The sequence below is a fragment of the Malurus melanocephalus genome, unplaced genomic scaffold (genome assembly GCF_030028575.1).
Source record: "Malurus melanocephalus ecotype Western Australia unplaced genomic scaffold, MMel_1.1 scaffold_460, whole genome shotgun sequence".
Classification (NCBI taxonomy): domain Eukaryota; kingdom Metazoa; phylum Chordata; class Aves; order Passeriformes; family Maluridae; genus Malurus; species Malurus melanocephalus.
In genome coordinates this window covers 522,300-545,258 of record NW_026623692.1, presented here as the reverse complement: position 1 = coordinate 545,258, position 22,959 = coordinate 522,300, and the positions used below count along the sequence as shown (strand labels likewise).

The window sequence follows — 22,959 nt, the reverse complement described above, 5'->3', positions numbered from 1 at the left end:
TGTGAGAATGGAGGCCCTGCACACACACACAGATCTGGGGGATATGAAAAGGGGCACCTTCACAGCAGCTGATGCACAGGCAGAGGTTTTGAGGAACACATTTTGAGTTAGCATAACCTGGGCAGGATGCCTGGTAGTTAACACAGCACACAGGTAACGACAAAAAGGAATGATCCTTTTCATGGTGACACCAAACAGGGATATCACTCAGAGCACAGCAGTTCCAAAGCCAATCTCCCCTGTRTGCTCCCTTACATTTATCAACAGTATTTCAGCTCATTAAATAAGCAGAGGCAGATCTAAAGAACTTAAGGGCCAGTGAAACCATTCTAACATTACAGCAGTGAGTACAGTACAATATGAACCCCTAAAACTATATTGCTAACATTTACAAAGACCTTTTTTTGGCAGATACTGAGCAGACTTCATGAAAAAAAGCTTAATACCAGAAAACAACAGATGTTAAACCAAAATGTACTCAAGCAACATATGCCTATAGAGGCACACATAGTAGGAATGCAGCCATTAGCTACACAACACAGAGTTAATTGCAAGACTATTAAACATAATAATATGACATACAGAAACTCTTGTTTGGCTGTGCTTGTAGGAGATGTAGGAAAATCCTCCAGTCTACAGATGAAGATTGAAGAGAAAGCAAGAAAAAAACAAAAACAAAGCAAATAAAGAATAAACAGTCATGCAAAATTAGTCAGTTAATTACTTGTAACCCACAATATGACATTTATTCTCAAATTTACCAAGTTGAAGGTTTTAGTTTTGCTCATATTTGTTCTTTGCTTTAAAGATTTATTGTTATTTCCCACCTTTCCTTCTGCACCCTCCCTATATGTAAAACAGACATGAAGAGCCTCAGTCACCTTCAGAAGCCCTTCAGGACTGTCAAATTGGAACTTTGATTTATCCCTCTGAAACAACCTTATTGGAAGCAATTTAGCCAAAGAAATTATAACATTCTACATGTTTGAAGTTCTGTGTGGCATCTTCCAAACGATCAAGGAACTAAAAGGAGAGAGAAGAACTCAAGTCCCATTGTTTAGCCCCTTTCCTACAAGAGTGATGTTCTGAGACCAGACCACATACTGAGGGTTACCCAGGTAACACCCAAAGGGTGTGAGGGTGATCTGTGCTGCAAAGGGCTGTGGTTCAGCTGTTGTTCTGCAACTCAAACAGAAAGAGATGCAGCTAGGAACAAAGAAAAATAATGCATGGCTTATTTGTTTGTGAACCTGGCAGCAGAAAAACAAACCCCAAAGAGTGTGGATGCTGAGCCAGTGATTCACAATGTTCATGCACAAGAATGGTTCTCTCCCCCTCCCCTGCCAAGTTGTGTCAATTATATAAAGGGTGGAGAAGGGATATGAGAAATGCAAAAATAACATGAGAGAACAAAGAGTGATGCATCATGAGAATTGAAAAATACACCTTTTAAAAAAACCCTATAGATCTTAAACAGGAATAATCAGCATCAGTAGATTAACTAGTCCCTAAAAATCTTGTATGGTTTGAACCTACAAGTTTCAAAAAGCAAAAAATACACAACTCATACAATTTCTATGCACTTGAACTACTGTAAATTGTGAGACTTTCAACTTACTGGATATTTGGAGTAATTCCCTCCAGCAGGACGATATTGACACCTCCTATGTGAGCAGTGGCACATGTCTCAGTCATCTTTTGATGGAGCACATCTTTAGGGAAAAGCAGTATTTAACAGCATTTCAGTCAGTAAAATACTTCAGGTATATTTACTGCTTTTAAMAATATTGCAGCAGGAAAGTGAAAAATTACAGCTTTTGTGGTCACATTAAGTGATGACAACTATAAATTGTGACAAGAAGAAAGCATTTGAAAATGAGCGACTATCTTCCAATAGAATTTCCTCCATGGCAATTTTTCAAAATCTTGCATCCTTTTAAAATCCTTCAGCATCCTAGTCATGGTTTTTCAAAGAACTTGTTGAATATTATTATATTACACATGCACATAAACATGTCAAGCTGGCAGTGAGTTTAATAACAGAGAACACTCAGCTCATCCCACCTTTCATTTTTTCTTTCAGAGTGAAGCTTCCATGGATTCTCTTCAGCTCGGATTCCATGGTGAGGCCACCAATGTCAGCCTCCAGGTGGGTTCTGTTCACCATCCCTATGCCAAAGACGATGAGGGTGACGTGCTGTGGCTCCGAGGTCACCAGGCTGCGCTTCCGGCCGTTGTCCTGTTCATTCTCAAACACCACYCTGCAGGCAGGCTCAGTGGGGCTTCGAACACCTACACAACAACAAGAGCCATTTAAGGGTTTATTTATAATAAATCCTTAGCATATCCCATTTATATTTGTATCTGAAACCAAGGGTCACATATCTATCAWGTCAAAACAATTCTTGAGGAAAATTATCTGTGCCTCGCTCATTCCACCCCAATACCACAGCAACTGAACCAAATCCAAGACACAAYGAAGACAATAATGAGTGATGTGGTTTCATTATTATTCACATTCTCTTTCATAAATATTTGTAACTATCTGATTTTATTGTTATACCAGAAAAATGCCCTGACAGTTTCCAATTGTCCTGGGTTTTTTGTTTTTTTTTTTATCAATCCACAGGCCAAGATTCTTCTAATTCAGTTTTGGATGAGCAAATTTTCCTTTTAAACACTCAAGAGTCTAAAAGCAATGTAAGAAAATTTACATTCTGTGCAGATATCATAACTGTAGATATGATATTCTGTACATAAAAGGCACTGGCATCTGTTTAACAAAAGCTCTCATTTGAGACTTCCTCAGATTTCATTCTTTAGTTAGAAGAAGTCCAAAGAAAATATGGCTATAGAGCAAATATACCACTCGCTGCATGTTTACAGCAACCTAAGTTCAGCAACAAAGAGAATGATGCTAAGTTAGTTCTCAAATTTACTCTGCTGTGCTAAAATAYACTRGAAATAGYWATTATTACACCAGATCTCAARGTTTTGGRTGAAATTACRSCTCSAGCACTTGTAAWCTTTRTGGGACTTRACCAAAATCAGTATTTCMYYTYTYYYTCTCWCASMRMRRKKYWCASAKWYWTTTTTTTTMACTGTCAGTMAATGACTTATGTAYATGCTTGCWTATYTTCAGARAATGGTAATAAAGRGCATTTCCAGTAGCCCCTTGAACACAAAACAGCACCTCAGGAAGAACAAACTCAATCAATCCACATGACACAATTCATGAGAAAATTTAAGCTTTTCTTTTGTACATCACCTTGGTCAACTAACCCAAAGCTCCCCTCCATCCTCACCACTTGCCCCTGTGATCCAAGTCAGATGGGGAGGGCAACTTCCAAAAGCCATCTCASAACCAAGCTTTAGCAAACCACATTYGAGCAAAARYACACACACTCAAYTATYTGGRTTCATGAAGCAGTTTACCTGTKGGCCCAAAAGTTTCAGAAGACTTTTCTAAGATGCCAGTTGGRTCAGAAATGAGTGAATAGAAGTTCAATAGTTTATACATATTTTGCCAGCACTCAGCAGAGGGCTCRCTCTGCTCCGACACGGTAATGGAGTCCGAGTCATCCATATGGATCGCCACRTGGTCAACCACATCTTTGGAGCCTTTCCTGGACACTTTGGAAGTCCTCCGCTCGGACCTCCCCAGGGAATTCTTATTCCGTGACTCTTTCTTGTTGTTCTCGTTGTTGGTTCGCTTGTTCTTGGTGTTGTTAACCCTGGTGCCCCCGTTGAGGCTCCCTCGGGAGCTGCGGCTGAAGTCCGACGAGCGGAAGTCTCTGTGCTTGCGCGTTTTGAAGGTGGGGGTCGGGGAGGCCGAGCCAGCCGTGTACCTGCTCAGTTTGATGTCTGTCTGAGTGGCCTTGATGTCATCGATCATGGTGCTGAACTGATGGATCAGCCTCACCAGGGCCATGTCCACGTGCTGGCTGATGGAYTGGCAGGAAATGGTAAAATTGCAGTGAAAGGTGTTGTAATAGCGCTTGTTCAAGTCATGGAAGGAAAGGGCGTTGGTGGAGTTGTGAGGGGTGCACATGGATTTCTCCATCACCACGGCACTAATGCTGAAAGTCTCTAACATCAAAGCTGGCTTGAATTCCAGAGGAGGAAGATTGACAGCTCCTTGCCTGAGGAAAGAAAAGGTACAAGTTARTACTGTGTTCCTTTTTATGAGAATRAGAGTCAAATAYGTTTTTTACACAGCTTACGTCTAATTTAGTGAATCCAGCCTTTTATTTCCCTTAGGATATCACCTTTTTASCACAGTTCTAAATATAATAAAATGAACTTTTACAGTTTCATACTAACATAGCAATAATCCAGTTCTATGAAACCTAGCTTGGCATGCAATCATTCAATTATATCCTGAAGCTGTATCCAAAATTGGTCTGGGGGAAGATTCTGCATTTTCACAGAAGGGCACATCATTATTTACAGGATTAATTATTAAATGTCATTTCAAAGCCACTCAAATTCCCCCCCACTATTATTCCCACCAGCTCTCCTCCTTCCCCAATCTCCAGTTTTCAAAAGCAAAGGTTCAAATAGTTACAATTCCCAAACCATTCCACAGGAAGATTAAAAAAAACCTTTCTGACATGAAGACAAAATGCAAGATGAGAAGAGTAAAGGGCTGCTCTTTACCCTATGAAAGTGCTTTAGAAATCTGGCACATGAAAAATCGAATTTCTGTTCTTTAACCAATACACATGTTTTTAAATCTTTCTCATCATACCTTCGGGCTCGCTTGCTTTTCCTTTCCTTTGCTGTGTCTGAATCAACAATATCTGCCCTGAGGCAGTCCAGAGTTCCTGAGAAAGAGAGGTACTCTCCAAAGTACATTCTGTAGCACAGGGGCATCGCATCCTGGGACTGAATTCCTGTGTAACTTAGCAGAGGTTTGAAAACAACCTACAAAACAAAACACAGGGGTTTAGTCATGAAGGCCTTAATTAYTTCCACATTTTTGTTCATCATTTGCTGATGTGCAACCCCTGTTACCTGTGCATCTGCCAGCTGGACAGCAGGAAAGCCCTGGTTTCCCTCTTCTACCCCTGCAATGTCATCCTGGCTGGTGCTGTGCTGCGAGTGGGTGCCATCCAGGGTGTTCTGGTCACTGGACAGAACTGTGTTGAAGTCTGAAGCAGAGGGGATAGTGGGAAGATTGGGTGCCACACCTGAAAAATAAATACCCATGGAACACTAACACCACAGCAAATCTTATCACCACCAACTCTAGTAATTCAGCAAGATTCATTATACACATATACAACCCAGATTGTTCAACTCAGATTTGGAAAGTCTTTCTGCAGAGAAACACATTCCAGCTTACAAAGGAGCCACAGCAGTTCAGCAATACGTACAGCATGATGATGTTTGCAGGATCAGACTATATGTTCGATATTAAAACCAAACTGAAACAACTTATTGCCTAAGATTAATATAGCAAGTTGAAGGAGTGTTAACAGAAAAAAAATATTCAAATACAGTGTTAGTGAGAAAGAAAACTAAGGCACACATTTGAAAAGCCTGAATGATGACAGGCTTACAAGAACAATAAGTTCTGTAGTAAGTTGTTAAACACCTGTTTCTTTAATACACCTAAGAACTTTCAGAAATGTATTTTTTCTCCATTCCCTTACACCAGTTAACCACTTCCCATTCCTAAGCTACTTTCAAAATAGATGCTCAAAGATGAACTGAGAAAATGAGGGTTCCAATGCACACATTACAAAATAAGCATATGCAAATTACATCAGGAATAGCCAACAATAGCCAAGGAACTCTGCAACACAAGATGATTTTATCGYTTAACTTTTGGCACCTACACATGGTTCTGGCAGCTACACTGTCAGTTCCAAATGTATGAAAAAGCTGAATTTTTGGAGCTAGGGTGAGGGAAAAGATAACAACAGTTTTGCTTAAACCACATTTTTTCATTTTCCACTTTGATAAGAGGTCCCCCAAACAGTATTTTGAACTAATTTAAGTTCTGTTGAATGTAAGTCACTCTCACAATTACTTTCAGACAAAAKGTGGCAAACACAGGCGCAGCCAGCCCGGAACCATCTCCAAGTCAGCTGCAAAGTAGCAATACCTGTTGGAAGGCTGTTGTGGCCAGACTTGGTGGCTGGACTTTCCTGCACGACACTTCCCCTGTTGCCYACAGCATTGGACATCCAGTTATAGAAACTCACAGAGGAGGGCTCTGACAGCAGAGGGTGTTCAGACAACATGTCTGTGGCCACGGTATTTCCTGGGCAGATAAATCACAGCTTCAGCATTTTTTGATCCAAGTCAGTAAAAACAAGGAACACGGCACAATTGCACTGACAACATGTATTTACTATAAAAATGAGCCTAATTCTCAAGGTTTATTCCACTAAATTACGTGTCAAACAACACTACAAGGGCTACCACAGAAGTTATACATGGCACTAATGGATGCTTATCTCTACCGTTAATTAGAGAAAAGGAGTCATTAAGAAACCAAAATACCTTTTTTTCTGAACAATATTTCAGTCCCTGACAGCAAAGGAGAAAGGTTTTAGAAAAAATACAGAATCAAACTTGTGATTTATATATAAAKAAAACCAGATAACAATACACTCTGAATAATAACACAGAGCATAAACATTTCAATGTTTCAAGCTTCAAAAATATTGGTTGAAAAAGCYATTACTAAAAATCTGCAAATTGTCATATGCAAGCTAAGTTACTGAAATATTAGTTTCAGCCATCTTTACAAGCTACTAAAAAKGTAGAGAAAAGATGACAAATACAGAATGGTTATTTCCTTATTCCTTCAAAAAGACTCAAAATTTGAAGCTGAGTWAAATGAAGACTAAATAAAGGCAAAATATTTTATTTCTTCTGTTAGCTGCAATTCCCCTTCCCAACCTGATGCACTTGCACTTCTCCCTTGAGGTTACTTATGCTACATCATACCTGTTCGTGTTAAAGAACTACTTTTAACTGCAGATGAACTTCTTTGAGGAGTCCCTTCCAGAAGATTGTGCAGGCTAGGAAAACTGCCAGTGAGATAGCTGAGCAGACTTTCTTTCCTTGGACTTTCCCTGACTCCCATTCCRGAGCGGCCAACGTGCACTGGTGAATCCGTGGCTGTATCTCCGCTGGTGTAACTCAAGGAATGATATGGATGGATGCCCTATGTGCAGAAAAGAAACAAATGAAGCGGGTGGAAACTGCAAAAAGGAAGCAACATTTGGTCTGAATATGAACTTGGAACACAATAATCTTACTACAAGCTACTGGAGAGATTGTAGTCTTAGATTCTTTATCATGATAGTCATTCCTTGTTTCTGCTGCCATAGATAACAGAAGAAGGCCTGCAAAGGTTTAGGCACATCCTTAAATGATGCACATGAGGCATGGCACTGAGGTTAACTGGCAAATAAAGAACAGATATAGAACACAGGCCAACTGATGGAGCATCCCTTTTGTAAGGTCAGGAGTAGACCTTCCCTATGTTACAGTTACTTTTTGTACACATTTACTCATCTGCAGCCAACAGAATTGCTCCTGAACAGGACAGCTACAACCCATTTTGCCCTGGTGCCCAGTCCTGGACMTTTACCTTGATTTTCAGCACAGAATCACTGTGAGTGTGAGTCTTGGACAGCTTCCTCATGATCTCAGCACCAGTGACAGGCCCGGAGGCGCTGGCAGGGGGAGGGCGGTTGGCTGTTCCTTCCAGGAGCATCGTGTGCTCACTCACAGTAGCTGCAATCAAGCCAAGAGTTTCCCACTTTGATACATATTTGGAGAGCCAAGATCATCTATTATTAGGCACATTTCTCTASATGCAGTCTTGAACTCGCAAGGGCTGACACACACCTACACAGCACTGTCTAATTTACAGACAAATAAGAACACCACAGACATGGGTCTGCTGGGTTTTTTGTTTTATAATCCAAGTGTTTCTGCTCAATGAAAACAGCTATTTTAGAGCAGGGAGCAGAAACCTTTATCATACATATGATTACATGCAAGTTTCACACATTAACATCTTTGGGTTTGCTCTCTTAAAGCTGCTGGCTTTTAAGTGAAAAGGAGCAAATAATTCAGTTGATTTATTTTGTGCAGGAAATAACAAGACAAAAGATGTGAAGAAAGAGAGGTCTCCTGTTCACTTTTTCTCTGAGCAAACACTAATTATTGTAATGCTGTAAGTATCATTATGAGCAGCAGCTTCAGAAGGAAGGTGATATAAAAATAGAAGCTGAGTAATTCTAAAAAAGGAGACTATAATTTGTTCAAGCATTAGAACTAAAGCTCTGAGAGGAGCTACTCATCTCTATGAATTTTTATGGAGACAGARCAACACAAAAATACCTGCATCGAATTCAAACTCTGCTCCATCAGCACTGGTGTCACTTTGAAGGCCCCCTCCATTGTCCAGTCCAAGTCCATCCTCATGCTCGTGGAGGGCATTTGGCTGCAGTTTCATTGGTTGGGCTGGTCTGTGCAAGCTGACTCCTTTAAAGGCTGGGGTTACCACTATGAACTTCATCCACTGCCTTGCTAAGGCAACYAGACCTTTCTTTAAGGTCACTAAGGCAGGAAGGCCATCRCTCTTTAAATTWAAAAAAARAWAAATWAATATCACAGCATTTTGAAGTGAACTGGAGGGCAGAAAAAGTCAAAGCTTTCTTAAATCTCTGTGCTTAAGAGGCTTATGACAAACATGCTGGCACCACAACACATCAAGCAAGAARCCAAAAAGCTGGGAGATAAAAATTACAGCTTCATTGAATATAGCAAATACATTTATCTACACGACCTGAGGATCTGGCCAAGGGGCCAAAAATAAACAACAGGAAGCAGGTTTATTATATATGAAGCTAAATGTACTTAAGTAATTATAAAGCTAAAAATTGTGAGCTAAAATTTATGGCAGACTGYACAAACAGAGCTGAAATTTAAAAGATTATGTTTTTTCCATTGTTCATAAGCAGTATTTTAAGAAAATAAATTTGAGGCCAAATTTAGGGATTGTTTTGATTACATCACTGAATTGTCCTAAAGAAATCAAAAGCTTGTTATTTTGACCACAAATCAAACTGTGCTATTTGTGACTCAAACTGTGCTATTCCCGATCACTGGCTCTCAGCAGAATATGCTGAAAACCAAAGTGTTTAAATCTGACAGCTGTGGAATTGGATTATGAAAATGACACAAAATCAGGAATAAACACTCCTCCTTGTGCCTAATGTTTGTTCAAAACACTACTTCCTACTACAATCTAGACATTTACAGGCTAAAGCCATCAAGAAAAAGATTAGATTCTTAAGCCCTATAGCTTGTACAATTCTAGCTCCTTCCTTAAACTACCTGCATTACCCCAGTACTTCTAGAAGAAATGAAAACTAATTCCAGGGACAGAATTTAGAATAAACTAACCACTTCATCCACCTACCTCAATAATTGAGATTTATTCCATTTTAACACCATGAAAAATGAAATCTCATAAAAAGGCTATTGCAATATGATAGAGAGGAAATAAAATCTGATTTTAAAAAGCCATATGCAGTTTTAAAGGCATACACTTTTGTTTTATGATCTCTCATGCATTTAGTAATAAAATAGTTTGATAAACGTAATGCATATACACAGGCCATAAAAACAGCAGATGTGAAAGAAAATGAAATTAGAGAACCCGTATCTACTTATCAATTTAAAGATACATAAGAGTTTGCATTACATTTTTTTGTTTGATAACCTTCCTTAAACTGTTGCCAGATTTAAGACATTAGAATTCATACATTTGAAMCTAAAAGACTGAGATATGTCCAGTTTTCCTGGGTAACTCACCATAGTGGCATCCTCAATAATGGAGTAATTGGCTTGATGAAGRTAATGGTGCAATATATTACAGAGTAAACAAGAAGGATTTTCTTGCAAGAAACGAGCCACTTTGGTAAGTCTGTTGTACTTGCTTCTCAGAGGGAAGTGSACACTTTTATTCTGGATTAAAATAAAACGATTTTCAACATATGAACATATTTGCAAACAGAGGATGAGCACAAACAATAGATTTCATCTATGATACAACAAACTTCAAACCCCATTTTGAACTTCTGCAACAAAGATTCGCCTCATGGGTACCCACCTTATTTTAAATACTGCATGTGAAAAATCATTCTTGATGAGTATTTATTTATATGAAGCAATAAAACAACAGCCTGGATTCAAACTGCAGACTATAATGTTACTTCTGGACTAACAGACATATATGCAAAGCCAGCTGCAATTTTCAAAGAAACTGTTTATTACCAGTTAAATACAAAACAGGCACTTGTTCTAATTTGGTTTAGTCTAGAAGCAAGATAGGAAAAAGAAATAGGAAGGGAGRTAGGAATAAGAGACTGCTGCAAAGGATTATTTTTGAGTAGAGCAGAAAACCAGCCTCACACTCAGGTCATCCATCTCACAATACAAGACAAGATCTCAGTGTGGGCATCACCTCAGAATCYTCCCGCTAGATAGTGCCAATCAAACCAAGAGCAAACAAAAATATTTCATAAAATACACCAGGCACTACAGGCATATTTCTTTCTCTTCTTTTACCTCAAGATGCACTCCTGTAAGAAGCATGAGACTTCCTCAACAGTAACAATTCTGAAATTTAGGTTGTGTACAAAAAGCACAGCTACTGAATTCTTGTGACCAGTCCTAAAGGCTCACAAGACATTCTCTAAGTTCATCAGTGAAAATATCCAGAACTCCAAAAAATATGAGCTGCCTATCACACTGTCCTGTTCTGATATGCTCATTGATTTAAKCAAGGWGATTTACCTCCAGWGCTTCTGTCATAATRCACCCCATAACAGCACAGATTCGCAGGGTTCCTTCCGTTTCCAGTTTATTTAACGAAGATTTCACCTGATCAATGGGAACAAGCCAAGCACCAACTGCAGGCGTTGCAGTGCTCAGGAGGTTCAGCTGCCTGTGGAGAAAAATAGAGAAAGGGGTGTTCACAGTCAGCAGCAGCCATCAGCAGGATTTTCTGATGCTGTTATGAACAGCAGTCAAATATGTGGGAAATTGATATAAAGTTATAAACACAGAYTTACTGCCCAGGAAACAAAAAYYGGCAAGATGTACCTAAGGCAATTTYTGTTTTACTCACTCACACACTCWTGATYCTTCCCACTTTTGCTACTGCTATTCCTTCCTTTTCCCATTTGATTCCCTATTGAAACCATACAGTTTGAAATTCTCATATCACTGACTGCATCCCACAATGAACTGTTACATGTTATGAAGGACTTTTGCCAGAGGGCTGAGCAAGAGAATTAGCAGAGTATCTTCTAATTTATGGCTTTATACTGCCAGACTGAAATATTTGGCTTATTCTATATACATAAGGTAAAAAACCATCTTAGAAGGACACATCTTGAACTTTATAATGCAGTGGCACTATGATCATGGATGATAGCAGGTATAACACCAAAAGCATTGGGCTGTTCTCTTCACTAGCATCCCACAGCCCACTCCCATGCCTTTCTCCCTCACACATTTCCATCTCACCAGAAGTTGTGAGGGCTCTTTGTTTTTTTAAATCATCCTTTTCTTCTTTTAATCATGTCTACCTAAACATTTTCTAGCAGTACATATAAATTACAACAATAAAAAACCAAAGCAAGAGTTACGGTGATATACACAAACCCCCAAATTGTCWTTTCCAGAGAAGCTTCAAAAATTACTGAAATTCCATTCAGAATCTACCAAATACAAATGCAGTTTAACAAAGCAGAACTGCCACTTGCTTGCTTTTAAATCAGGTAAAAAAATACCTTGAATATATATGGGCTGGAGATCGCACATTGGTAGGGGCTGCAAAACTAAACCAAATTTCTTTGATTGTCAGCTTCATGCTGCAGGAGTCAGGGGGAGGAGGCATCAAGGGGATATCTTTTTTCAGATCATCAGATTCAACACCTTCATCCTTAAAAATGAAAAAAAGAAATCGTGAAGTCAAAAGTGAAACTGTTTTCCAAAACTATTACACTGAAAGGCACTAACATATTATGATCATAAAAAATTGTTTCATAGGTTTTAGGGAAAGGAAAATAAACTAATGGTGTCCACTAACTCTCCAAAGGGATCCTGCAAAAAGCTGGAAGTTTAGTGTCTAAATAGACATGACCAATCATTTCTACCCAGTATGAACATACCTGCTCGTCTGAAACTGAATTTCCATTAATATCTGAAGAGGGACTTATTCTGTCACAAGGGAGGTTATCTTCAGACACATCAGTGTTGTAACCACTGCCAGTTGGGGAATCTGAAGAGTTGTTTGATGCAAGCAATCCACCTCTCTCTGTGTCTCTTGATTTACCCATGACTCCGAATGTGTTATACAACACTGCCCCAGACTGTCTTCCCCCTGTAAAAATACCCAACTGTAAAGGCTTTCAGCACATAAATAACTGTAAATTATGTCCCACAGAAAAGATTTGCAGCTGAGCAGAGAAATACACATGGTTTTGGTTAAACATGGTGCATTAACATTCTATACAACTACAAATTGTATACATTCTATACAATTTAGCACAACAAATAGAAGCTCCTGATGGTTTGTTACAAGTAGATGAACTCACATGAAGAGTGTTTTTAAATATTGAAAAAAATAATATGGATGACAGAAAATACGTATGTACTGTGGKTTTTTTCTTTTTGAAGCTAGCTTTCCCCTSCCAGAGTAAAACTCTGSCTCTATAAAACACTTACTTTGGTKAAGGTGAGGATTTGAGTGATCAGTRAAAGCATCAATTTTAACCYYAGGTTCAGAAACTKAKGAAACCAGTTTATATGAAAATACTTCATACACTATGTAAGTTGTACTTACAACTAAAAATGYCTTTATTGTATAAAGTATGAAATTTATTTCCCACAGCCATGTACTATTYCCTGTCACCTAGAGTCAACAATTACTAATCAAATAATTGCTAAACAAGAAGACTTAACAACAGAATTGTCAGTAACCTCATAAAACAAAATAATAAAGCCTTTAAAAGCTTTACCTTTTATAGTTAAATTTTCAATTCCACACTCAAACATTATCCAACCCCACTTCTCTTGACTAGGACCAATYCGAGCTACATCTGGAACAGCTTGTTGATCGGTTTCATCCACAAAAGTAAACTCATCCAACTCTTCCAAAGTAAAAAGAACTTTTGATTTCCCAAAAGGAATGGCTGTTATTGCACAAGTTCCAATATCTGCAAAAATAAACATATTTATTATTGTATTACAAAATGGAAAAAGCTTTACATCTCCARACAGCACTCTGAAGTTTAGTGGGTTTTGGGGGAGTTATCTCTTTAGTATTCCTCAAACAAGTGGAGGGAGTGGGGGAAAAAGAAAGAAAAAGTTAAAAGTTGAAGCACAAGCAAGGAAAAGAAGCATAGAAATAGGGAAAATAAGCCTTGCTCCTGATATGTTAATATGGGCAGGATAACTTTTAAATTGGAAAAAAAATCAAGGACTGAGCAACAAAAAATTTCAAGACATTCTCATGCAAACACATCTGCCTTCTTCATCTTTCTACAGAGCCATGGTTCCAACTGAATTCATGGTTGAAAGCATGTCTGTGTCTGTACTGGGAAGATGTAAAGCACTGAGTCTCACTGATTCCCAACAAAATCCAGACTCAAGCAGTTCCTAATTTATGACGATTTTGACTGTCTAAGATCCAGCAGGGTACTATGACACCTCCATTTCTTTGATGTTAGTATGTAGCTTAATTAATTACAAATCCTTTCTTCTTGTGACAATTCTGAAGAAACATGTAAAATAATTTTATACTAAATGCCAAATATCTGAGGAAAAGAACTACACTGAGTCACYTTATATYCCTTCAAATCCTTACCCTCTGCCTCCAATTTCCAACTGCATCTGCTTTTGAAGTATATATGAAATGCTAAGATCCTTAGAAAGGCTCTTCTCAAACCTTTTAAGTGTAAGATGATGAGTTTTCTTGGTTAAAACTCCAAAATTGGCCTTCTTGAATGTCTGCAGCACACTTGATACAGGACACTGCCACTAAGATTCTACCCATAACTAAGTAAAAATTGAGGTAACCATTTCAGTGTTCTCTTAATGCTTTTGTTTTCCTTCAATTACATTTGCTCACTCATCTTTGCACAGCCGTGGGTTTTTTTGGTTGTTGTTTATTTATTTATTGTGTATTTTTTAATTGTATTGGCTTTACAGAATCCTTCCTCATGTCTCAAGACTCCTGCTCCTTATGGGACAGGTAGGAAAACTGGTAGAGAGTCCATTAAAATTAAATCAGTTGAACAAAAATTGCCTCTACTTTTGGTCATCTTTTCTGGGTTAGTTTTTCCAGGATCAGGAGTTATAGCAATATTTAATTCAGAGATTCTTGAAGCTATTTCCTTAACACAATCAGGAAGGAAGTCAATTGAACAGACTTCATTTTCAGTGTTATAGTCAGTAGAGTTAAAAATCTACAGCTTATCATGCTGAAATTGAGGATACAACAGGCACATTAATTCAAAGTGTTAGAAAGTTGTAAGAATGTAATTCATGTAAGATGACAAAAAATTGTAGCTGAAAAGAGATCAACTGGGAGGAAAGGAGCTCAGGCCTCAAATTCCAGCAGTGCAGGTCAATATTTACAGTGCATCTGCCACAAAAACTGCTTAGAAGTTTGTCTTGAGAGCTTTTACTTTGCCTACGTTTAAATCTACCACTTAGTGGAGTAACAGAAAATAATTTCTCCTAAATCTCTTTTTCAAATATCTGCCAAACCTCCAGGTGCAAGTGGCTTTTCATCTGTGTTGATAAAAACCCCACAACCAAACTACAAGATCAAAACCATCTATAACCACTTGCTTCTATTAAAACTGGTATTTCCACAATTTCATATTATTTAATACCTGTTGTATCAAGGCCTCTAAGCTGTCCATGCACACGATGGATGTTCAATTTAGCAGCAATTTCTTTGCCTTTTTCTGCTCCAGAATTGGATCTCAGTGAGCCAGAAGACTGGGGCTGCATTTTGCTGGTTTGGATGTAACGATCAAACGTGACAGAATTCCTYCCAGTTTCTGCATTGTTCGAAGGCTCCTCAACTATACCCCTTTGTGATATCAGAGAGAAAAAACAATGAGGCCAATCTCCAGATAAACAAAATAATCCCATGAAATATGTCTAAAGTTTATGACAAATAGTGATATACATTACTCATACCTGTTCATACGAACTTGAGTGGCAATTCTATCAAAACACAAAGCTACTAAGGAAACGTGAGTCACRGTTTTACTGGAAGAAACTCCTGGGGATTCATCCACAGATGCTTGTAGTAAACACAGGTTCACCTATTYATAAAATTTCATCAAAGAATAAAGACATTTAGAAAAACATGTTACATGATGTAAAGATCACTAATTGGTGACACAATCTTGTCTTATACTTTCAGTAAAGAAAAACAAGACTACCACACCTAGAATATAATTTAAAGACACGGCAGCCAGTTACCCCTGCAGTGGTTGTTATTTAACTATTGCACATCTGCCATCACAAAACTGAGCAGCTCAAAAACAGCCTATCCTGCTCCAAAGTGTAAYTCTCTACCACAAATAAAAAGCCTCACTTCAGCTTTTGGGGAACAAACAGGTTGCAAAATAAGGGTCATTTTGTGAGGCCTGCTAATAAGCTTAGCAAACAATTGTTACCTTTGGAACAGTCACATTGGCCTGAAGGCCTTTAATTGTCACATTRTCTTGCTTAAGCGAGAGATTGGTCTGTGCTGGTCCCTGGTTTGTTGTKCCTGTCGTGGTGGTGTCTATTTTTGTTCCTCTGATGTCCTGCTTTGAAGATAACTTAGAGAGGAGAGAAAAAGAGTTAATTAGCACTGAAACTCAAGAGCTGCTAAGCTCAGTAGTAACAGGATATTTTATGAGCACTGAAGCAGTAAGAGATTCTGACTTTATTTAAAGCAATTTACCATGATTTTCAGAACAAGGRATGCAGCACTTAGATGCACAGTAGGTCTAAAACCATAATGGCAGCAGTGGCATTCTATACATTTTCTAACAACCAGCTGAAAGTTTGAATTCCATACATATCAGCTATATAAAACAACTTATCATGAAGCAAATTAGTAGTGTCCACTATTATGTGAAGTCTAAGAAATCATAAAATATAAATACAGTCATTACCTTGAACAGAAAGAACTCCTAATTCTGTAGGACTATCACACAATTCTTTTTTTAAGTTAGATTAATTTTTTAAGGTCTCAGATAAACTGCAAAAAAACCCACAGGCACTTTCACAGCTCTCCCTAACTACTGTAAAATAATAAATAATGTCTCAATGAGATGAATATAAATACTTAAAAATACAAGTTATAGTAATTTCAAAGAACTGAACGTGTGATTTGATCTAATTTAAATCATTATAGTTATGAAGTAAACCATCCAAAACAGAAAAACTTCAATCCTGGAAGAGAYTTCTGGTCAGTTAAAGACCATGTGAAAGAGCAGATTATAAAAGCAYATGTAAGTATGCATTCCAAATTAACACAGCATTTAGCTACTATAACTCAAAACCCTAAACCTTTTCTGTGCAAGGTACACAAAAGAGCATTCTTTCAAATCTACGGGGATTTTCCTTGTTGCCTCTCTTACATTTTCAGAGAAGCTGGTCTTGCTGTTCTGCACAGCATCCCTCAGGACCTTGCAGTGCAGGTCATCCACGATGGCTGCGGGGTGCCGGGAGCTGGCACAGTGCACCATGGCCTCGATGTACCTGCCAGGGGAAAGCAGCCACAGGAGACCATTTCAACTCCCAGTTTCACACAGCACACCAACAACACAGGTAAYTAACACTACAGAGGAAAAAATAAGCACTGACAGACACAAAGGGCACTTCCCATTCTTCCAAATACCTCATAGGAAATGCAGAATTACATCCGCTGGGCACCAGGCCCTGCTGTTCCATCAGCCACGTTATTCAGGCCTTTACTTAAACTTTTGCTGAACAAAACAGCKGTGATTTTAGACAATTTTTAGTATYRACAAAATAAAATTACCTATCCAGTGCCTCTGCTACAAGAGGAGTCAGAACTACATCTACAGTTCCTTTTACTTCCACTATTGCCGTTGTCCGTGTCTGGAAGACTGGGTGATCCAATGTCCATTCCTCTGTTATGGTTTCATCATCTGTATTCTCTGCAGATTTCTTATCCAAAGGAGTGTAAGGTGTGCTAAACAAATCAAATACACATTAATGATCAGGCTTCGTAAAAAAAAAAAAAAACACAGAAGTGTTCTGGTATCATTTAAATCCTTAATAAAATCTGTATAATGGCAGGTTTTTTCTACCATATAGCTTAGAAAGCACATAAACATAATCCCAGGGCAAAGCCCTCCCTAGAGGCAAGTTCAGCTTTTGGCAAAGAAATGGACACTTGCCATTAGCACCTTCCAAATTCATCTACATGAAACCACCATTTGTAATCTTGAAAACGTACAAGTGACATAATTTAATTCTTACACTGTGCACTTGCTTGTAGACCAAACCCAAATATTTCATAACAGAACAATCTGTTCTGAGATAGACCTGGTACTGAAAACTACTGCTATAAATAAAATTTGTAAAGAGCTAGCAGGAGCCAAAATATTTAAGGAGAGWGTGAGGAAAATCCTACTCTTGAAAAATATGCTAATAAAGTTAGGTTGTATYCAACTTACTTAGATGTTGATCCTGTAAGCTGCATGCCTCTGTCCAGTAATGAATTGGCTGTGAGACCCTGTTTAACAATCTAAGATAAAAGTGAAAAAAAATGTATTAAATTCTTTCCATATATTAAATAAAAAACCAAACAAGGAATCTAAATATTTCCCTTAAAGCTTMTTTTCTTAAAAGCATCCCTTAGAAGCACATTCTTCAATATAGGATACAGGAAGTCCCAGGTTAACTTCCTAAATTCCTTGAAAAATCAAATTACACAGTTTTACATAAACACTGACTGATTTTTAAAAAAAACCTTCAAATACTAATCTACAAAAGGTTTGCATGAACACAAACCTTTTCTGCAAAATGTTAACAAATTCAATTCCAGAGCTCAAATGCCTATTTTCCACCAAGCGATTTTCATTGTTTTTCATGCATCTCATTTCAGCTCCTTCCTCAAGCATGTATGCTCAGGTCATTTAAAAATATAATTTCCTAAATCTGAGTTGTAATTTAATTTTGAAATAAAGCACATGGAGCCGAAATTACACTTTATAAGTATTAAATACCGATTAAATACAGTACTGCAGCTTTGTATAACAGATTTGAAACAAAACTCACATAAGCGCCCTTCACTGCATAGCACTCAGCAGGCAGCATTTTTAAGTGAAACAATGATAACTCAGAACACATATCCACTAAAGTCTAATTCCATCYTTTTTTGTTCACAACTTCCCAACCATTCAGCCCTGAAGTCAGAAATTCAAGGTATTCCTTAACTAAAAGCAAAGAAATTTCAAGTTTCTTGTAGCTCATTCACACAAATGGTACTAAGCCACTGTAAGTTATTTTGAATTCTTACTCCTTTCTCTATTCCACCATCTTCCATACCTTAAAAGTTGGGACAGAGAGCTGCTCAAAAGATGATGAACTTTCTTCACTAGTTGGTGTGTCAAGGTCTAAAGGGCGATGTAATGAGGATTTTGAAGTTCTTTTGTTAGTTGGATGTTTTACTGACCAGTTGATCACCTGGAACTGTGTGAGGTAATTTTGGTAACAYGCCATGACAGGCTGCTGGGAAGTTATCTGCTCACGTTCCACAGCCTTTTCAGAGTCCAGGACATACATGTTGTCAACGTGCTCATCATCTCCTCCCAGAGCTGAAACAAATGAAGCCTGGGAAGGATGAGTCTTAATTGGCAGTGTTTTCATATCTTGACTAATTTCTCCATGGATTGTGCTTGTTAAGGGCCCTTCCACACTGTGATAAATGGACCCCCTACTGTAYTCAGCTTTCTGAGCTTGCTTTTTTCTCTTCTTCCTCCCTGGATAGGTTCCTGGCCCTTCATCACTGCTTATTGGCTCAAACTCTTCTGCAGCTGAAAAATACGCCTCGCTGTCRGCCATGGACATACTGGAATCCATGGAGCGGTACTGGTGGAACGAGTTGGAATCTGCTGATGGAGTGTAGGGGAAAGAGCCAAAGCTCCTCCTCTGCTTTGGAGAGTCCAGGACGTTCTCATCGCTGCGGGACACGTCGCTGCTGAACTGCACTCCCACGGGCACCGGCTGCTTGTCGCCGTAGAAAGCGGCYGTCAGGCTCTTGGTGCTGCCCAGGCGGGTGGAGCACACGGACGATTGTCTTTTCAGGGGGGATCTCATGGGAGATTGGCCCACAGGCCTCTCCTGGGGGCCAGGGGATGCAGGACGGCCCTCTGCACCCTCCACAGTGATGCTGGCAAGGAAAATGAACAGTTTACTTGCTTATTGCATTACTAATGCTTCTCCTCCTACACTGCAGAAGCTGTCAAATGCATCAGTGATTTCGTTATTTTTTGCTAGCATAGCCATAATTWTCATAATGCTGGTTACAAACTGAATTCTGCCATTTGTGTACATAAAACCAAACATTAAACAGCATGTTCTGTGTGTTTACATGCTGGATTTTCTACCTTAATCAGGTAGCCATCCCCTTTCAAGGTTCCAAACTTGGAAACGTATTTTAGTAACACCATTAACACTTTATAAATTGCTAAATCTAAGGGTTTTCTTCCATCTGGAAGCGTTCAAGAGTTGAATTATGTGCCTGCCTGGACAAGTACCAACCTTCCATGGCCATCTTCCCTTTTWGCACTGGGCAGGAACTCCTTCTGTCCCAAGTGATCCTCAGCAGTGGATGAGGGGCTGTCCTTCTCCCCTGCAAGCAAGGGCAGCGCAGCACTAGAGCTGCTCGTTTCCTCYGAAGAGGATGAGGAGCTGTGGGAGCGCAGGGGCACTTGGAGGCTCAGGTGTTGTGCTTTCCTTTCCATTTCTATACCTGTAGATCTGCAGTCCCAATCTTTTCTTTTGACACCATTTGCTTTACCTAGGATCAGGGATGGAAAAGAAAAATTGAATATCTGATAACAGCTCCAACAGGTTTTTCTCTGCCTACGAAATAAGAATCCTTAATTGATAAAAGCCCTAGCTTTGAAATGCATGTGCATGCTAGCATGTTGTGTTGACAAAAGTTAATAAAATCACAGCAGCAAAGTATCAGATTGTCTTGGTCAGCTGCTTTCTGTACTAGTAGAACAGACAAAAGTTCCTTGTTATTCAGAAAAGAGTTGCATGTTAATATAAAAATCCAGCACATGAAAGCTTGCTTAAGCTATGTCTGCTCTTAGGAGTCAGGCTACATGAGCACAAACAGTTGTAGCCATTAACCAGACTCATAAACACCACAAATACTGAAAAGTTAAGGAATTATACTTTTCAGCGAAATAGAATAAAAATACAGTACAGTACATTCTCACCATCTAAAATTTTAGGAATCTCCTTGGTAATTATCCATTCTCCTGGCTGCAGTAAAGACTGGCCATAAAACATATCAGATTCTGCACTTGTGCTTGAGAAAGCAGAGCTGCTTGAAGGTGTCAGTTCCTCAAGTTTGAAAAAATCCAGTCCCGTTAAGGTGCCACCGAAGAATCGACAACCACCGAGACAGCCACACTTGTTCTTGCTTCTCTTATTTCTCAAATTATCATCAGGCCACAAAAACCACAACCTATAAAAGGCAGAAAACAAAACATAAACATGACGGTGCTGAAGCTCAGTGAAAGCAAGATTAAAAGATATCCGTCTCAAACCACATCTCTCACCTCTTGGTCCGGTTATCGTGCGTTTCCAAAAAATGCCTCTGCACTTCGTGCTTGGAAGGATGATCTGCAGCCAAAGCAATGTCAGCAGTGATGAGGCCCAGGTTGACAGAGCCAGCTTCCAGCCAATATGCYCTCCTCAGGATGGGCTGAAGGCCAGTTCTGCAGTTGTTCACCTGCTCAACGTATTGTCTGAGCTGAAGGTCCTGGATGGCAGCGCTGACKCCTTCCCCGACCGACTGGTTGTGGAGGTTGCAGTTGGCAATGCGTATGGCACCCATCTGAAAACAGCATTTAAACAGCAATACAGACTTTTTGTCAGTGAAACTAAGCAAGAATGGCCTTAAACTAGTTAACACATCACATACTACAGCCCAAAAAGATCTCAGTACACTTCTCTCCGGAGAACCAGTTTCATATGCAGGTAAGCACACACACAAAAGAAGGCAAGCTTAGAAATGAATCTCAAACAGTTTTTACGGAACAAAAATAAAATATTTACTTAGAAGCATCCTTTTGTAAGCAGATCARAAAGGAAAACTTTCAACAGATGTTATAATGAAACTTTAAAAAAACTRAATCATTGATTTCTTCACTGTCATCTAAAAGCCAAGAAATCTGAAACTTTCAAACTTCAAATAATCTGAAGACATGGGACCAAGTCTCCTGCACAATTTCAATCCTCTCCAAAATGTCACCAGGAAGCACCTGAAATTTCAGATCAAGTTTCCAAAACAAAGGAAAGCTGAAAGACAATCCAGCCATGGAAGAGTTATCCACAGGGCTAGTATTAAATTATTACTTCTCATCTCTGTCACAGATTATAAAGGACCACTGAAAACCGTTTTTTTTTTTCCTTAATTTGAATGAAACATATTCAGGATATCATTTTCTAGAGTGGTTCAAGTTATTAAGCTGCCTTTGAAAATACTGTCATTCATATTTATGCCTGCAGACACYGTTAATATTTATGATGGTGCTTTTCAATATTGGATTCAAAAGAATTCGGAGGCTCAAACGTACTTTTTTACTGCCACAGGGCAGCAAGCCATKCAAATGATGAGATATCACGTCATTAAAAAAATATCTAAAATAATTACCACTGCCCTTTAGTCAGATTCTTGCCCACAATGTAAAGCTGTGCCCAAAACTTTTAATTTTAAGTCTACCATTTAAAACTGAATTTATTAAGTAAAAGCACAGGTACTACTCAGTTATATTAGGATGATATTTTTTTTTTCTTTTCTGTTGTTACCATAATTCAGCTGTCTCTAAACYTGCATTTTGCTACCTGAGTAAATTATTCCACTTTTTTTCCTGTGCAGTGAGATAATGGAGAGAATATCARGTCCCCTCTGCACAGCCCTTTTAGAACAGAGGATTCAGCCCGGTAGTGGCACAAACAGTTCTCCATTCTCTACCAAAGACACCTAAATTCACACAAGAGGATCATGAGTGATCCAGCACTGACTGGCATGTGATCCGTATCAATCATTTCCATTTGCTGAATTACTCATTCACAGCACAAGATCTTAGCAGCTCTCAGGTGCAAATACTGAGATATTGCCCAGTGTGTTCTAAATTATTTCACACTAGTCCTGCAGCTTCCACTTCTATTTTGGGGGACATATATCCATCCTTACCATTTTCCAACATAATTAATGAGTAAAAGCCAAATTGACCTAGTCCTGGCCTGGTCCATGATAACCTTTTATCACWTAAAGTTTTAGAAATTCTGCTTAATCCACTGCATGGAAACAACCCAATAATTCAGRCTCCTTTTCTATCAAACAATGTATAGAATTCCATTGATAAAGAAGTATTTTAATTGCTGTTTAGAGAAATATTTTTACCTTGATATTGGTGGCACAGCCATGYTCTACCACATACAGATCTGCTCCATCCATGGCTAAGCGTGTCATTGTGTATTTTAAGTCATCAGATGTTGGGCATGGCCCAGGCACAGAGTTCATCTGAAGGAAAAGGGAAAAAGAAAGAATCAAGGAAAAGAAAATATATAAATGTCTACTAGGAGCTTAATTTATGCTGATCCTTTTATTCATGTTCTGGTTAACAG

The 22,959-nt window shown here is 38.7% G+C and overlaps 1 protein-coding gene across 1 annotated transcript in view; it reads right to left on the bottom strand.

Moving 5' to 3' along the window:
- LOC130582073 (bridge-like lipid transfer protein family member 1) overlaps positions 1–22,959 on the bottom strand; it is a 72,467-nt gene that overhangs the window by 14,059 nt on the left and 35,449 nt on the right. Inside the window, exons 24-49 of the mRNA XM_057380561.1 lie at positions 22,736–22,855; positions 20,886–21,163; positions 20,541–20,791; positions 19,852–20,110; positions 18,637–19,480; positions 17,763–17,833; positions 17,102–17,275; positions 16,698–16,818; positions 15,744–15,890; positions 15,259–15,386; positions 14,946–15,148; positions 13,065–13,262; positions 12,216–12,427; positions 11,835–11,986; positions 10,834–10,984; positions 9,850–10,002; positions 8,371–8,611; positions 7,613–7,758; positions 6,964–7,183; positions 6,113–6,271; positions 5,017–5,192; positions 4,751–4,926; positions 3,436–4,142; positions 2,065–2,292; positions 1,619–1,712; positions 583–633 (exon numbers count right to left, since the gene is read on the bottom strand). Coding sequence (XP_057236544.1) covers positions 583–633; positions 1,619–1,712; positions 2,065–2,292; positions 3,436–4,142; positions 4,751–4,926; positions 5,017–5,192; positions 6,113–6,271; positions 6,964–7,183; positions 7,613–7,758; positions 8,371–8,611; positions 9,850–10,002; positions 10,834–10,984; positions 11,835–11,986; positions 12,216–12,427; positions 13,065–13,262; positions 14,946–15,148; positions 15,259–15,386; positions 15,744–15,890; positions 16,698–16,818; positions 17,102–17,275; positions 17,763–17,833; positions 18,637–19,480; positions 19,852–20,110; positions 20,541–20,791; positions 20,886–21,163; positions 22,736–22,855 — 5,660 coding nt within the window. The remainder of the gene's footprint in view (positions 1–582; positions 634–1,618; positions 1,713–2,064; positions 2,293–3,435; positions 4,143–4,750; positions 4,927–5,016; positions 5,193–6,112; positions 6,272–6,963; positions 7,184–7,612; positions 7,759–8,370; positions 8,612–9,849; positions 10,003–10,833; positions 10,985–11,834; positions 11,987–12,215; positions 12,428–13,064; positions 13,263–14,945; positions 15,149–15,258; positions 15,387–15,743; positions 15,891–16,697; positions 16,819–17,101; positions 17,276–17,762; positions 17,834–18,636; positions 19,481–19,851; positions 20,111–20,540; positions 20,792–20,885; positions 21,164–22,735; positions 22,856–22,959) is intronic.